Source organism: Pristis pectinata, chromosome 17 (genome assembly GCF_009764475.1).
Source record: "Pristis pectinata isolate sPriPec2 chromosome 17, sPriPec2.1.pri, whole genome shotgun sequence".
NCBI classification, from domain to species: domain Eukaryota; kingdom Metazoa; phylum Chordata; class Chondrichthyes; order Rhinopristiformes; family Pristidae; genus Pristis; species Pristis pectinata.
The window spans coordinates 35899659-35915061 of record NC_067421.1 but is presented as its reverse complement, the minus strand read 5'-3'; the positions used below and the strand labels follow the sequence as shown (position 1 = coordinate 35915061).

General features: G+C 45.3%; 1 protein-coding gene across 4 annotated transcripts in view; it reads right to left on the bottom strand.

Annotated features, from left to right (window-relative positions):
• Positions 1–239: 239 nt before the first annotated feature.
• Positions 240–15403, bottom strand: part of slc7a4 (solute carrier family 7 member 4) — a 34717-nt gene continuing 19553 nt past the window's right edge. For all 4 annotated transcript variants that reach the window (XM_052032245.1, XM_052032247.1, XM_052032246.1 and 1 more), the window contains 3 exons: positions 12489–13156; positions 8632–8740; positions 240–6655 (listed from right to left, as the gene is read on the bottom strand). In XM_052032245.1, coding sequence (XP_051888205.1) covers positions 6462–6655; positions 8632–8740; positions 12489–13156 — 971 coding nt within the window. In that variant the 3' untranslated portion in view covers positions 240–6461. The remainder of the gene's footprint in view (positions 6656–8631; positions 8741–12488; positions 13157–15403) is intronic.

Here is a 15403-nt window from a genome sequence, read left to right as displayed (position 1 = left end):
AGAGAACATAGGAAACTGGTCAAGGATATTCTCAAAACCTTGAGGAAAAATATTGTATCGTCCTCACGAATATGTGGCATATGACAAACTGGGGAAGCTGCAGGATAGCCTAGAGAAACTTCAGCAGGGGCACCCAGACCTCAATGGGAAATGTCAGAAGGAATGCACCCACCTACCCCACCAAGCACCGCCTCCGCCACCTGTGTCCGTGTCTGCGGATCCTGCAGAAGACCCTTTGGCCATCTCAGAACCCACACAACTGGAGTAGAAAAAGTCACCCTCGACCTTGAGGGACTGCTTAAGAAGGAGTCACTGGCCACCGTCTGGGCCCACAACTGGATAATGGCCCCTGAGAAAAAAAATGCCCATAAAAATCAAGAAACAGGATAAGGCAATGAAATCAAATAGTCAATAAAACCTGCTGCTCCAGAACATTTATTCATCAAATTAGAACTTTGTCCCCAAAATAAATACAGCATTGACAAGAATTGCGACAGAAATGCAGGTTACAATCTTGCGAAGAATAACATGTACATAAGAGTGCAGTGCAAAGCACTTCCTTTTTAAAAAAAAATCCTATGCTACAAAAATATAAATACATGTTTGCCACCACGTATCATTTAAGGAGATTGGGGGAGAATTGGAGAGGTCTCACTCCTTTTTATGAGGAGGGAAAGTGCTCACAGAGTTGGGAATTACTGGAAGTTTGACTCTGAAATTCAATCCAAATGGAATTGGGGAGTGAAATGTTTTTATGAGGAATTTAATAGGGGAGTCATAGGATTTACTTTGAGAGTTATGTAGCCATGACATAGGTTATCTTGAGAAATAAAGGACTGCAGATGCTGGAATCTAGATGAAAAACACAATGACGCTGGAGGAACTCAGCAGGCCAGGCAGCATCCGTGGAGAAAAGCAGGCGGTCAACGTTTCGGGTCAGGACCCTTCTTCAGGACTGAAGATAGGAAAAGGGGAAGCCCAATATATAGGAGGGAACAGAGCAGTAACAGATGGACAAAAGACAGGAGGCGGGGTGGGCACAAGGTGGTGATAGGTAGATGCAGGTATCACTATCTCTTACCCTCCTATATATTGGGCTTCCCCTTTTCCAATCTTCAGTCCTGAAGAAGGGGTCCTGACCTGAAACTTTGACTGCCTGCTTTTCTCCACGGTTGCTGCCTGGCCTGCTGAGTTCCTCCAACACCATTGTTTTTCAGATAGATAATCTCATTGCACTGCCTATCTTCCCTATTGCAAACCTGTTGCCTCAAATCCATGGTAGCTCCTACATTCCATGTACCATTTTGTCCTACATTTTTTTTTACTTTCTATTCTCCTTGTCCATGTAACCTTTACCTCCCATTTAGTTTTTTTTAAAAAATACATTAGCTTTCCTCCGAATGTTTGCTTTACTTATCCATTATCCATACCACCCCTCACCTTCACTCCCTACCCTACAGTCCCCTCTAAAGGTTTTAATTTTCCTACACGTACTGATTCAAACATTTTACACACCAAAGCCTGGTAACTGGAGCTTCAGGCTCAGGGACTCTCAGAAGCCTCAAACGTGGGCTGTTTCAGTTTAGAGGAGAAATCTATGGCTTGACAATTTGGGATGTCGATAAATTTATTTTAATAAGAGCAAGCTGGATCTGACAAACAACAAATACTGCATTTGGTTACGAGAAAGAAAGAAAGCATTTTTTAAAACTCAGGCATCGAGGCACATTATATGATCAGAAGTGATCCTCTTTACACTCAATAGTTACTTAAGGATTATCAAATTGCTGGCCATTAGGTGACTTGAACAAGCACTTCTCAAACAAATGAAAGACATTCAAGTTTATAAGGAGAAACCAAGATAAAGGCCATCAATTCAAATTAGTTTGATTGACGCCAAACTATAACCGATGAGCAATTTGTTGGCTTGAGAATGAGCTGGTGTAGATGCTGGGACGACTGCTCTGTACAGTGAGGACTTGGGTGAACTTTGGATGGATTTCTGAGACTTGAACGGGAGGGTCAGAAAATCAAAGGCCCTAATATCTAGAAAAAGGAAACATTATCACAATGAAGGAAGAGGTTGAAGGTGAGAGACTCATTGGAGAGGAAGAGCATGCCGCCTGATGCCAACAAAAAGAACTACAAATAAAAAGGCAGAGGAGGTGACCATTTCTTCCACTGGATCTATTCAGACTCCTTGAGAGAGCATTGGCCTCAGCAGTGTTTGGTACCAGGACGATAGTGTGGATGAACAAGGGTACCTTTAAGCAAGTGATGGTGATCTTATGATAGTTGTCTGTTAAGAGGACTCAAGGGGTTAAGGTAATCCGAAACTTTTGAATGTGGAACTCATTCATTCCTGAATGTGAGTAACAATTTATGGGAGCACTGATGCTGATCATGAGATTTAGTTCAGACCTCAGGCATTGCCATAATCAGCTCTGTGTTTAGTTGTGTCCACTTAACAAGGGGTCAGTTGTTACGAGTCAGATATAAGAAAATATATCCATCAGTTATTGTAAATACATGTGTGCTGGATGAAGCCTGGACTAAACATCTCCTGGTCTTGTCTGAGGAAACTGAGTAAGTGCAGAACTGATGCAAAAGGAGATTTATCCACTCAGTGTACTTGTGTACAGTCAACATTGCTGATGTTCAAACCTCATGTGACATTATAAGGTCAGCTACTTAACATATGACCAGCACAGATTGAGATTGGCACAGTTAGTATGCAAGAAAGGTGGAAGTTGGCATTCCCGTTATTATTGAGTTTAAAAGAGGATTTGCTTGTCTTTTGGGAGAAGAGCCCATTTCAAAATTTGAATCACCAGGCAGTATGATAGGGAGAAAGTATTTTCACTGGCAGGTAGGTAACCAGAAGACACAAGCGTAAAATAAGAACAGAAAATGCTGCAAGTATTCAGCAGGTCAGGCCACATCTGTGGGAAATGAAACAGAGTCAACATTTCAGGCCAAAGACCCTTCGTCAGAGCTGGGAAGGTAAGAAAGACAGCTCCTTAAGCTGCAGAGAAGCAGTGTAGGGTAAAATTGGAGTGACCATGGGGATAAGCTATAAACAAGGTTATCTGGTCAATGAGTGAATGTGAACTGTTAGAGAATGAGAACGTAGACAAAAGAACATAGATTCATCGAGTTATAGAGCACAGAAACAGGCCCTTCAACCCAACTTGTCCATGCTGACCAGGTGCTTACCTCAGCTAGTCCATTTTTCTGGCTTCAGCCCCTACCCCTCTAAACCTTTCCTATCCGTGTACCTGTCTAAATGCCCTTTAAACTTTGTAACTGTATCTGCCTCTACCACTTCCTCTGGCAGCTCGTTCTGTATACTCACCACCCTTTGTGTGGAAAAGTTACCCCTCAGGTCCCCTTTAAATTTCTCCCCCTCACCTTAAAACCTCTGCCTTCGAGGTTTAGACTCCCCTACCCTGGGAAAAAGAGTGTGACCATTTACCTTATCTACGCCCCTCATTTTATAAACCTCTATAAGGTCACCCCTCAGCCTTCTACACACCAGGGAAAAAGAGCCCCAGTCTATCCAGTCTTTCCTTATAATTCAAGCCCTCCAGTCCTGGTAACATCCTTGTGAATCTTTTTTGCACCTTTTCCAGCTTAATTGCATCCTTCCTACATCTAATCGACCAGAACTGCACACAATACTCCAAGTGCGGTCTCACCGATGTCTTGTGCAGCTGGTAACATGATGTCCCAGCTCTTGTACTCAGTGCCCCAACTGATGAAGGCAAGGGTGCCAAACACCTTCCTCACCACCTGGTCTACCTATGTCACCACTTTCAGAGAACTATGTATTGTACTCCTTGGCCTCTCTGTTCTGCAACACTCTCCAAGGCCCTGCCATTTACTCTGTAATTCCTGCCTTAGTTTAACTTCCTAAAATGCAACCTTTTGCACTCGTCGGAGTTAAGCTTCGACATAAACGAAAGAATGTGGGAGTTGCGAAGTGCAGAGCAGGGAGACGTACCCAGCAGGTCAGGCTGGTTATGGACACCACTCCCAGAGAAGATCAAAGAAAGGTGAGGGGGAGGGGGAACAAACAAGCTGAGGTAATCTCACAGTTGGACAACAGACACAAATGTAAAGCAGTCAGCAAAAGGAAAATGAGTCATCATGAACAAAGTTTATTTTACTCAACTTTCAAAAGGGAAGTGGATAAATACTTCAAAAGTTGCAGAGCAATGGGGGAGGTTCAGGCGAGTGGGACTGATTGGAGAGGCCTTTCAAATAGCTGACAAGAGACAGGTTGTGGTGAATGGCCTGAGTTTTGTTTGGAAGAAGCAGATCCTGGACTCGGAGCAATAAAAGAAGTCTTTGGGGGGGGGGGGGGGGGGCGCGGTGGAGTTGAAGGATTTAAATATAAATAACATCTAAGAAACATTTAACAAAAGTAATTGAATTTTAACTCAATATCTTTGATTCTTGTAATCCAAAGTTTCCCCTCCACCTTCTGAAATTTAAGCCAATCACTGAAAGAGGCTAGAATTTTGACCTGAACTACAATCACATTTAATGTGTGGTACACGTTATATACAAAGCTTCTGCCTGCATGTGATAAGCTGATTGAGGAAAACAGATAAGCTCATAACACAAAGTATTATCCTTATGCTGATATGCAGTCTTATGTCCCTTTAAGGCCTCAAAGTCCAACTGCTACTAAGTAAATTCAGCGTGAGGTCATTTAAGAGGCTGTAATCTTTTGGGCTGCCTGTGTAGTGTGGTTCACCCCTCTGAGTTTTTTTTGCATGTAATAGTTACAGAGCAGAAGAAACATGGGAGTGCACTGAACAGGAATAGACAGTGTAATTTTAGGTCAGAGAGATAATCAGCTCCAAGGAGCCGGAGATCTGAAGAAGATTTGTGGGTGGAGGAAGATGGGAAGGGGTGCAGAGGGTCAAAGGAGGAAGGGGGGGAGAATGAAAGAGGGAGGAGAACATGTAGACAGCCAAGGAAATGAATGAGAATGTTATCTCAGTGAGGACCAGGAGTCCAAGGCTGGAGCAGGATGAATGGAACCAAGGCAGGATGTTGGTTGGTGATGAAATAGAAGACGAGAGTGATAAAGAGAAGGGAAGGCACTCTATACAGAAAGCTCCCTGTGCTGCATTCCTTTTTAATGCCAAATTAACTCGAAGGGGGCTTGGTGGGTAACAAACCCACCGTAGGGAACAGCATCCAATGCCAACCAATGCAAGGGTGAATAGGTTGGTTTGGCAAGGCTATGGTGAAGACAGAAATAGTTCTCAGGCTATATAATCAACAGGCAATTTATAATCCTTGAAACTGGATCATGTGGCAGATATTCGATGGTTACTGTAAAATATACGAATCCATTGAGCTGATGCATTATTAAAAAGATCTTGCAATGGCCTCGACCAGTGACATTGTGTTGATTCCCGATATACAGCTAGTGCGGACAGGGGTGTCCCCAAATTGTTTTCCTTCTCCCCCCCCCTTTTTGTATCGTTCCCCTCCTCTGCTGTTGGGGGAAGAGGGGAAAATTGGGTCAATGGACTCAGACACTGGGGGCTATAAAGCGAATAAAAGCCAGAGGCTGGTACAATAACATTTAAAAGGTATTTGGACAGGTATATGGATAGGAAAGGTTTAGAAGGATATGGGCCAAAGGTGGGCAAATGGGACTAGCTTAGATGAGCATCTTGGTCAGCATGGATGAGTTGGGCCGAAGGGCCTGTTTCCCTGCTGCATTACTCTATGACTCTGTGACTCTAAGTCTTGCAATTCCACAGTGCCTTTATCCTCAGGTTTGCAACATCCCATCTCACTTTCCAGACATTGAAGTACACCAGAAAAGAGCTCACTGTTGTAATATGGGAAACGTGGCAACCAATTTGTTCATGTTCCCTCAAACAGCAGTGATATTGACCAGATTTATTTTTAGTAACATTGAGTGAGGATTAAGTGTAACTGGGTGGCTGAGGTTAGCTCCCCTGTCCTTCAAAACAGTAAAGTAAAATCTTCAAAACCAGCTGAGAGAACAGATGGGGCCTGGGTTTAACTTCCCAACTAATAGACAGCTCTGGTGTACCTGCCTTGATTTTATGTACTCAAGCCTTAGGAGTGGGACTTGAACCAGAGGCGGGTGGGTTGCCCAAACAACCACGTCAAGAGTTGTCCAAGACTTTGCCTGAAATGGCTCCCTTTGCGGTGAGACCGTTCCACCAACCTGGAATTGGTCAACAGCTCCTTTTACCTCAATCTGGACGTACGTGTGGCAGCTGCACTTAAACCACAGGGGGTGAAACAAACAGTGATGCAGTGGGTGGTGAGAACCAGACCCCCAGCAATTCCAATAATGTGTGGAGCAGCTCTACCCAACTGCTCCTGGGACAGTGAGACATTGGAAGGAAGGGTGGTGGGGCAAGCATTGAAGGGAATCTCCCCTCGAAGCTGACAGGCCCATACTATCTACCCTCTTCTTCTTCAGTCACTTCCCCCAAGCCTGCGGTGCCTTGCGACTCTGGTTGCACAGTCTGGACCGTCTCCACCAGGCTGCCGCTGGGGAGCACAACGTAACGGGCGCTGACATTCCGAGGTTTGGGCTCCTTCAAGTTTTCCTTGCTGTGCCATATCCCGTAGCCAAAATAGACAAGGAAACCTTTCAACAGACAAGAGGGCATTAGAAGCTTCCGAGTTCAAGTTAACCGGCATTGGTTTCTCTCAACAATAACAATCTGCATTTGTGTACTGCCTTTGAAGTAGTAAACCACCCCAAAGCTTGGAGTGACAAATTGGTGATGCAAGATCAAATCACACCATGGCAGATTAGGGTCACCAACTCTGCTTGAATCTCCTGCAGGAAGTTTTACCACATTACACATTTGAAGCTGCTCACTGACTGATCTCCAAACAGCCGAATGGGACCCAGCCTTCAGTTTGATTGTATTAGATTAAGAGTGGACTGTCAGAGTCATGCAGCATGGTATGACACGGTATGGGGCGGCATGGTAACGTAGCAGTTAGCGTGACGCTATTACAGCACCAGCGATCGGGGTTCGATTCCCGTCGCTGTCTGTAAGGAGTTTGTACGTTCTCCGGTGTCTGCGTGGGTTTCCTCTGGGTGGTCCGGTTTCCTCCCACATTCCAAAGATGTACGGGTAGGTTAATTTGGGTTTAAAATGGGTGGTGCGGACTCATTGGGCTGGAAGGGCCTGTTACCACGCTGTAAATAAAATTTTAAAAGACCTGGGCTCTTCAGCCCACTAAATCCATGCTGACCATCAAACACCCACTTACATGGACGGTTCCTACACTAATCTCTTTTTTGTTCTCCCCATATTATCATTAACTCCCTCCCAGATTCTATCACACACGTATATATTGTGGGCAACTTACAGCAGCCTATTAACCTATCAACCTGTATGTTGTTGGGACATAGAAACTCTCGTGGTCACTTTTCCATTAAATTCCAGATTTATTGATGTAGTTACTCAAATTTAAGTCTCCTAGATATCATGGTGAGATTTGAACTCATGTCTCAAAATCAATCGTCCAGAATTCTGGCTGCTAGTCAGGTAACTTAACCACAACACCACTGTGCCCTCGAAGGAGGAAACCACTTGATCCATTTGCACGTGTTGGCTCTCTGAAAGAATTACCAAATAGTCCCGTTCCACTGTCTTTTCTGTGTAGCCCTGCAGAAGCATTAATTCCATTGGAAAAGCTTTCCTTTCCCATTCAATTCCTGTGCAAAGTTCCCATCGAAACTGGTTCCACTGCCTTTTCCAGGTGGAGTGACACAGTGGCCCAGCTGGTAGAGCTGCTGCCTCCTGGCTCCAGAGACCTGGGTTCAGTCCTGACCTCGGCCTTTGTGGAGTTTGCAATGTTCTCCCTGTAACAGCCTGGGTTTCCTCTGGGTGCTTGGGTTTCCCACATCCCAAAGGTGTGCGCAGGTTGGTAGGTTACTAGGCCTCCTAAATTGTCCCTAGTGCAGGTGAGTGGTAGAATACTGGGGGGGGGGGGATGCTGATGGGAATGTGGGGAGAATAAAAAAATGGGATTACTGTAGGGTTACTGTAAATTGGTGGCTGTTGGTCTGTACAGAGTTAGTGGGCCGATTTGCCTGTTCTCATGCTGTATGACTCTGTGATGCCATTTGTTAAGTAAAAACAATTCTAGGCAGTTTTGAAGGGTAACAGGTGACTGCTCATATCATAGGATCATAGAACAGTACAACACAATACAGGCCCTTTGGCCCACAAGGTTGTGCTGACCTTGAAACCTCACCTAAGACGATCTAACCCCTTCCTCCCACATATCCCTCTATTTTAAATTCCTCCATGCGCTTATCTAGCAAACTCTTGAATTTGACCAATGTACCTGCCTCCACCACCACCCCAGGCAGCACATTCCAAGCCCCAACCACCCTCTGGATAAAAAACCTTCAATATATTACCCATTTTACATAATGTAACTTTGTGACAACCCTTTGCAAATCAGGGAGTTGGTTAGGAGACATCAGTAGCCTCCATTCCCCAATCCATGATCAGGTCAACACAACCTTGGCAAAAGAAAGCAGTTGTCCAAACAGAAGCTTAAAATAAAGAAAAGAGCTTTCGAATGAAGTTATCATACCTATTGCTAACCAAACAGTGAATCTCACCCAGGTCATCAAGCTCAGCTTTAACATCAGGAACACATTCAGTAAAATACTCACAGCAGGAATCAAGGGCACCAGTGGAACCTGCAGAGATAAAATATTGTCTGATCAGTGATACAACTCATTGTAAACTTACATCAAAGTATCTTCTCCAGATGAATTGATGGGGAAGAGCAAAGCCAGGTAGGACAGTAATGCTTACTCCTATTCTACGGTGATGGATGGTCTCGGTTTTGGGAGGTAGAGTGATAATTGTCCTCAGTCATTCATAGTGCTAGCTTGGGTTAGTGGCAACACCCTTGCTTCTGCCTCAGTGTGTTGAAGTCCTGTTACAGAGTGTGAACTCTTGATTGAGCACTGCACTTTTGGAAGTGCTGTACCGCAGGTGACCCAGAGTTGGGATATGCTGCCTGTTCTATGCCAAACACCCTGAAAAGTCTTGACAATTGAGTGAGAAGATTTTTTTTGTGTGGGTGACTGTTTAAAAATATGGAATCTCCCATTTAAGATTGAGAACGCACTGCCAGCAGAGGTTGTGAGGGCAGATACATTAGGGACATTTGAGAGACTCTTGGATAGACACATGAATGATAGAAAAATGGGGGGCTATGTGGGAGGGAAGGGTCAGATAGATATGAGAACAGGATAAAGTGTTGGCACGACATCATGGATCGAAGGGCCTGTACTGTGGTGTTATGTTCTATGCATGTGTTTTAAGGACCTCTTCTGGTCACCCCATTATAGGGAGGATGTGGAGGCTTTGGAGAGGGTGCAGAAGAGTTTTACTGGGATGCTGCTTGGATTAGAAGGCATGTGCTATGAGGAGAGGTTGGACAAACTAGGGTTGTTTTCTCTGGAGCAGTGGAGGCTGAGGGGAGACCTGATAGAAATTTATAAGATTATGAGAGGCATAGAGAGTAGACAACCAGTATCTTTTTCCCAGGGTCAAAGTCTCTAATACGAGAAGCCATGCATTTAAGGTGAGAGGGGCTGAGTTCAAAGGAGATGTGCAGGGCAAGTTTGTTTGCTTTTTTTTTTCTTTTTTTTAAACACAGCGAGTGGTGGGTGCCTGGAATGTGTTGGCAGGGGGTGGTAATGGAGGGAAATATAATGGAGGCATTTAAGAGGCTCTTAGATAGGCAGACGAATGTGCAGAGAATAGAGGGATATGGGCATTGTGTAGGCAGAAGAAACCAGCTTAATAAGCTTTTAATTACTAATTTAATTGATTCCGCACAACATTGTGGGCCGAAGGGCCTGTTCCTGTGCTATGCTATTCTATGTTCTATGCATGAGTAGTACGTGGGAATTTGTCAACAGGCAAAAGAATGGAGCCAAGTAGAAGAAATAAATTCAGGCAAAGTCAAGCTGAAACAATGGGTCTGTCAGGATACTCCTGTTTGTGTATCTTGGAGAGAAGGTAGAAGTGGGCTGTGTGGGACTGGGCGACTACAAAACTGGAGGCAGCTCAGGGGAGATCTTTGGAAGAAATGAGATCAATGGCTTGATGTTCAGTGGTGGGTTCATGGTCCAGTGGGAGGTGGGAGGAGGTGTCCGAGAACTGACATTTGACCTTTATGAGGAAGGGGTCAACTCACCACACCACAGCAGCCCCACCCTTGTGGGGTCCTGGGGTACTGCAAGTTCAGAGGGGGATAAGGTCGAGTGAGTAAAGGCAGTGGAAAAAGATGTGATGGTCAATGTTGCGTTGGCAGTTAACGATGAATAGATCTAGGGAGGGTAAGAGACCTGAAGAAGGTGAATAGCGTTGGATAGGGATTCTGGAGATGGTGGAAAGGTTTGACAGTTTGGCATGAGGACATCCTGCTCAATGAGTTGGTGGCGATGGAGAAGGGTCCAATATTATGTTGGGCTCTGAATTCATTAAGATGGGATGAAGGGAAATGAAGCTGAGGCCTCTGCTGGGGACTGATCCTGGAATCAGGGAGGAGAAGATCAGAGTGAAAGCTTTGCAAAGGGTTAGGCTGGGGGAGAAGACATCAGAGCAAAGTGGACGACAAGAAGGATCCAAAGCAGTATTGGAACTCAAGAACTTCGCAACCGTCCATGTTTTAAAGGAAGAATTCTTCTGTTGAAACACTGAATGTGGCTCAGGATAAAGAGGCATGGGGACCAGGACCATAGGGGCACAAGATATAGGAGCAGAATTAGGCCATTTGGCCCATCAAGTCTGGTCCGCCATTCAATCATGGCTGATTTTTTTTCAACCCCATTCTGCCACCTTCCCCCCATCGCCTTAACCCCCTTACCAATCAAGAACCTATCAATTCTTGCCTTAAATGCCTCCAATGACTTGGCCTCCACAGCCCTCTGTGGTGACGAATTCCACAGATTCACCACCCTCTGGCTGAAGAAGTTCCTCCTCATCTCGGTTCTAAAAGGGACATCCCTTTATTCTGAGAAATAAGAGACTACGGATGCTGGAATTTAGATGAAAAACACGATGATGCTGGAGGAACTCAGCAGGCCAGGCAGCATCCGTGGAGAAAAGCAGGCGGTCATTGCCTGGCCTGCTGAGTTCCTCCAGCATCATTGTGTTTTTCATCCCTTTATTTTGAGGCTGTGCCCTCGGATCCTAGACTCCTCTACTAATGGAAACACAATCTCCACGTCCACTCTATCCAGGACAGCCCTGAGAGAGTCAGGGGAATTGGTGCTGTTGCAGAGAGAGGTCAAAAGCATGCATGGACATGGATCTCAAAGTGTGCCAAGAGCAATGATTAGAGAAACACAAGATAGTTTGAATATGCTGTGTGGGTGACTCCAAACTGTGAAGGGTGGAATTTCATTTGGAATCCACGTAGAATAACTGATTAGTTCTTCACAAGCCAGGGCTATATTGTGGAGCCTCGGTGAGGTGGTTAGCCTTCAGAAAGAGGCCTTCTCCAGCTCTGGATGGGGGCTTCACACAGCATGCAAGGACCATAGGTGGGTTAATCTGCATGTCGTTACATGCCCTCACGGTCCTGGTCTGTCCTAGCTGAGAAAGTCATGATTTGCATCTCAAACAGATCTCAAACACCCAAGGCTGGATTGCTTATCATTTTTAATGTAATACAACAACTACTTCCTCCTAACCTGTTAGTTATTTAATATCTGTGTGTACTTGTGGGCTCAAACCACGAAGCCTTGTTACCACACCTTTTAGGCAGTGTTGAAAAGAATCTTCTCTCTCCCACTGCCTTCTTTTCCAATTAAAACTGTGTCGTCAGTTCACCAGCTGCCACCCGGATACAATTTCTCTCCATCTGCTCTCTCAAACTCACTTATAACTTCCAACAATAATTAAAGTTTCCCTTTAAACCCTTCCCAGAGTCAGAATTGCATGGGCCCTTCAGCCCATAGTGTAGGTAGGCAACCTTTTTGCCTACCTACACTAATCCCGTTTGCCCGCATTGGATCCGTATCCTTCCATGCCTTGCCTGTTTAGGTGTCTGTCTAAATGACTCTTAAACATACTAATTATGTCTGATTCCACCACCTCCTCTCTGTGAAGAGAACATACTGTTCAAAGCACTTTGTGCAGCAATTTATCTTCCCAATTATTACTGTCAGCAACTGTGCTTGCACAATTATACCAGAAAACACCACAGATTATGAGCTGAAATGAAGTCTAGTTCTTAATATATAGGAATCACTTCCTGGTAGGTTTTATGACCCAGAGTATCATTTCAGCTCAAAATCTGTGGCGTTTTCTGGTATAATCCTGCAAGCACACTGACTGACTGCAGTAATTCAGACCACTCTGTGTGTCATGCCAAACTCTGCCTGAGATGACGGAGCGTTTCCTGAGAAGTTTGCAAGGACTTACCTGAAAAGTACATAGTTTCTGTTGCTGCTCGTGAATCCATATCAGGAACAAGCTGATGAGAAAGCCAATTGTAAAGAGAGTGGTGAATAAAATGAAAGCCCACTGTGGCAGATGGAGGTAACTGCTGCCAAATATCAGTATGCAGCCCAGGCAAGTGGAACAGCCGACCAGAGTGACAACTGCCACCATCACAAGTTCTCCTGGTGCAAAACTGTCCAGGAAGTGTAAGTAAGGCTCGAAGGAGGACTTCAGTTGACCTGGCTCCCTTTTCTCTTTGGTCGACTTCTGCCTTTCCACCAGCTGGAGTTTATCCGAAAATGACTCGTATTCTTTCAGCCCCCCACTGTCCTGGGGTTGGGGGCTTTGATTGGGCGCCGGCAACTGGGAGGCATCAGCTTTTTCCATCCGGTAGCGCAACACGATGATGCTGGCGGCGACAAAGGTATAAGCCAGCAGCGTTCCGATGGACAGGAATTGCACCAGGGATTCCAGGTCAAACACCAGGGCCAAGATGGCCATCAGGATTCCAAAGACCACGATGCCAAGCACAGGGACCTTGGTGACTGGGTTCACCTGCGAAAATACCTTGAAGAGCAGCCCATCTTCAGACATGGCGTAGGCAATCCGGGGCAGGGAAAACAGGTTGCTGAGAAGAACCGTGTTCATCGCTTGAGAAGAGGGAGAAAACAAAAGGGGATTAATACCATTCAAGAGATGAATCAAGGAAACTCCATCTATAAAATAGGCCAGATTGTGCTTGACCCTGCCTGCGCCTTGCAGTAGTGGGATATCCACTATTGCATTTAATCTGCACAGCTACTTGGCTCACTTGGTTGTGGCTGTTCTGCAGTCCATGAGTGGCAAATAGGCCCCAGGCTGTGCAAACCAAGGCCCCTCCCTGATGATCTTCTGACAGCTCACGTTGGCAAAAGACCTTTCCCACTGTTGCTAAATGTCTCTGGAAGAGTTACAATAATCTTTTTTAAATTATTTTTTAAAAATATCAACTGTGTTTAAAAATGTGATCAAATCTAAACACGTTAAAAACATCAGTAAGACACTAAGGTGGCACAGTGGCACAGCAAGTAGAGCCACCGCCTCCCAGCACCAGAGACCCGGGTTCAATCCTGACCTCGGGGATGTGTGACTGTGTGGAGTCTGCACGTTCTCCCTGTGACTGTGTGGGTTTCCTCCGGGTGCCCTGGTATCCTCCCACACCCCAGAGACGTGCGGGTTGGCAGATTAATTGGCCGCTGTAAATTACCTCTAATGTGTAGGTGAGTGATAGAATCTATGGGGAGTTGGTGAGAATGCAGGGAGAGTAAAAAAAATTGGAATAATGTAGGACTAGTGTAAATGGGTAGCTGATGGTTAGCACAGATTAATGGGCTGAAGAGCCTGTTTTCCTGCTATGACTTTATAATTACTTAAAAATAAAGTTTAATAAAAGCAAACACTCAGCCTCATTTACTTTTTCCATGGAAATGAATGGGGCCATGCTGGATGTGCCAGGATTTATAGTTGTACAGCTGAGGGGCCAGATATGAAGTGTTTCCTGAAACTCAGTTCAGAGTGTTGCAGCTTTGCTGCTGCACTCAGTGCCGGGCCCAGAACAAGAGGGTGGATGGTTCTTCAGCACCCTCTGTACTTTCCCAATGAGGCCTGTTGTCATGCACACCACAGCTAGCCAGTCGTTGCTCGACAAAACTGCTGGCTGGTCATCAGTGGAACTGGCCTGATGACTTTACTGTGGCCCTTACTTCCCAAGTTGTTTCACAAGAACATAAGCAGACAAAAACACTGAGGTCATATTGGGCTGGATCATCCTAGGCTGTGGAACAAATGCTGGAAGATGGGATTAATATGTATAGGTGGCAACTGGTCAGAGTGGATAAATTGGGCCAAATGACCTGTTTCTATGCTGTATGATTCTATGACTCTGTGACCTTATCCTTGGTAAAGAAGGTATGCTTGCTTTTATTAGTCGAGGCATTGAGTTCAAGAGTCAGGAAGTTATGTTGCAGCTTTATAAAACTCTGGTTAAGCTGCACCTGGAGTGTTGCATTCAATTCTGGTCACCCCATTATAGGAAGGATGTGGAGGCTCTGGAGAGGGTGAAGAAGGTCACCAGGATGCTGCCTGGATTAGAGGGCATGTGCTATGAGGAGAGGTTGGACAAACTTGGGTTGTTTTCTCTGGAGCAGCGGAGGCTGATAGAGGTTTATAAGATTATGAGAGGCATGGATAGAGTAGGCAGCTGGTATCTTTTCCCCAGGGTCAAAATGTCTAATACTAGAGGACATGCATTTGAGATGAGAGGGGGTAAATTCAAAGAAAATGAGTGGGGCAAGTAGTTTTTTTTTAAAAAAAGTGTGGTGGGTGCCTGGAATGTGCTACCAGGGTTGGTGGTGGAGGCAGTTAAGCTGCTCTTAGCCAGGCACATGAATGTGCAGAGAATGGAGAGATATGGCCATTGTGTAAACAGAAGGTATTAGTTTAGTTAGGCATTTAATTACTAGTTTAATTAGATTGACACAAATTAGTGGGCTGAAGGGCCTGTTCCTGTGCTGGACTGTTCTGTGTTCTAAAGCAGCTGGGGTTGTACCTGCCTGTACTCATAGTTTCAGACCCCCTCACCAGTCGGTACAGAGGGTCTGTCACCAAAACATTGGGAGCTGAATCTCCCAGCTCCGATGCGCACAGCCGGACTGCTGAGATCCCGGACCGAGTGAGACCCCAGGAAGGGGCAGAGTCTCCAGAGTGGTGAGGGGTTGGGAGGGGAGGGGTGGACAAGGGTGATACGTGGACTGGAACAACTTCAATTTCGGCACTTACAAACCAATAAAACACATCAATCCCTGACCCTCATTAAATCTAATTAGCAGTGGAACCTCAAACTCCACACCTTGACTATT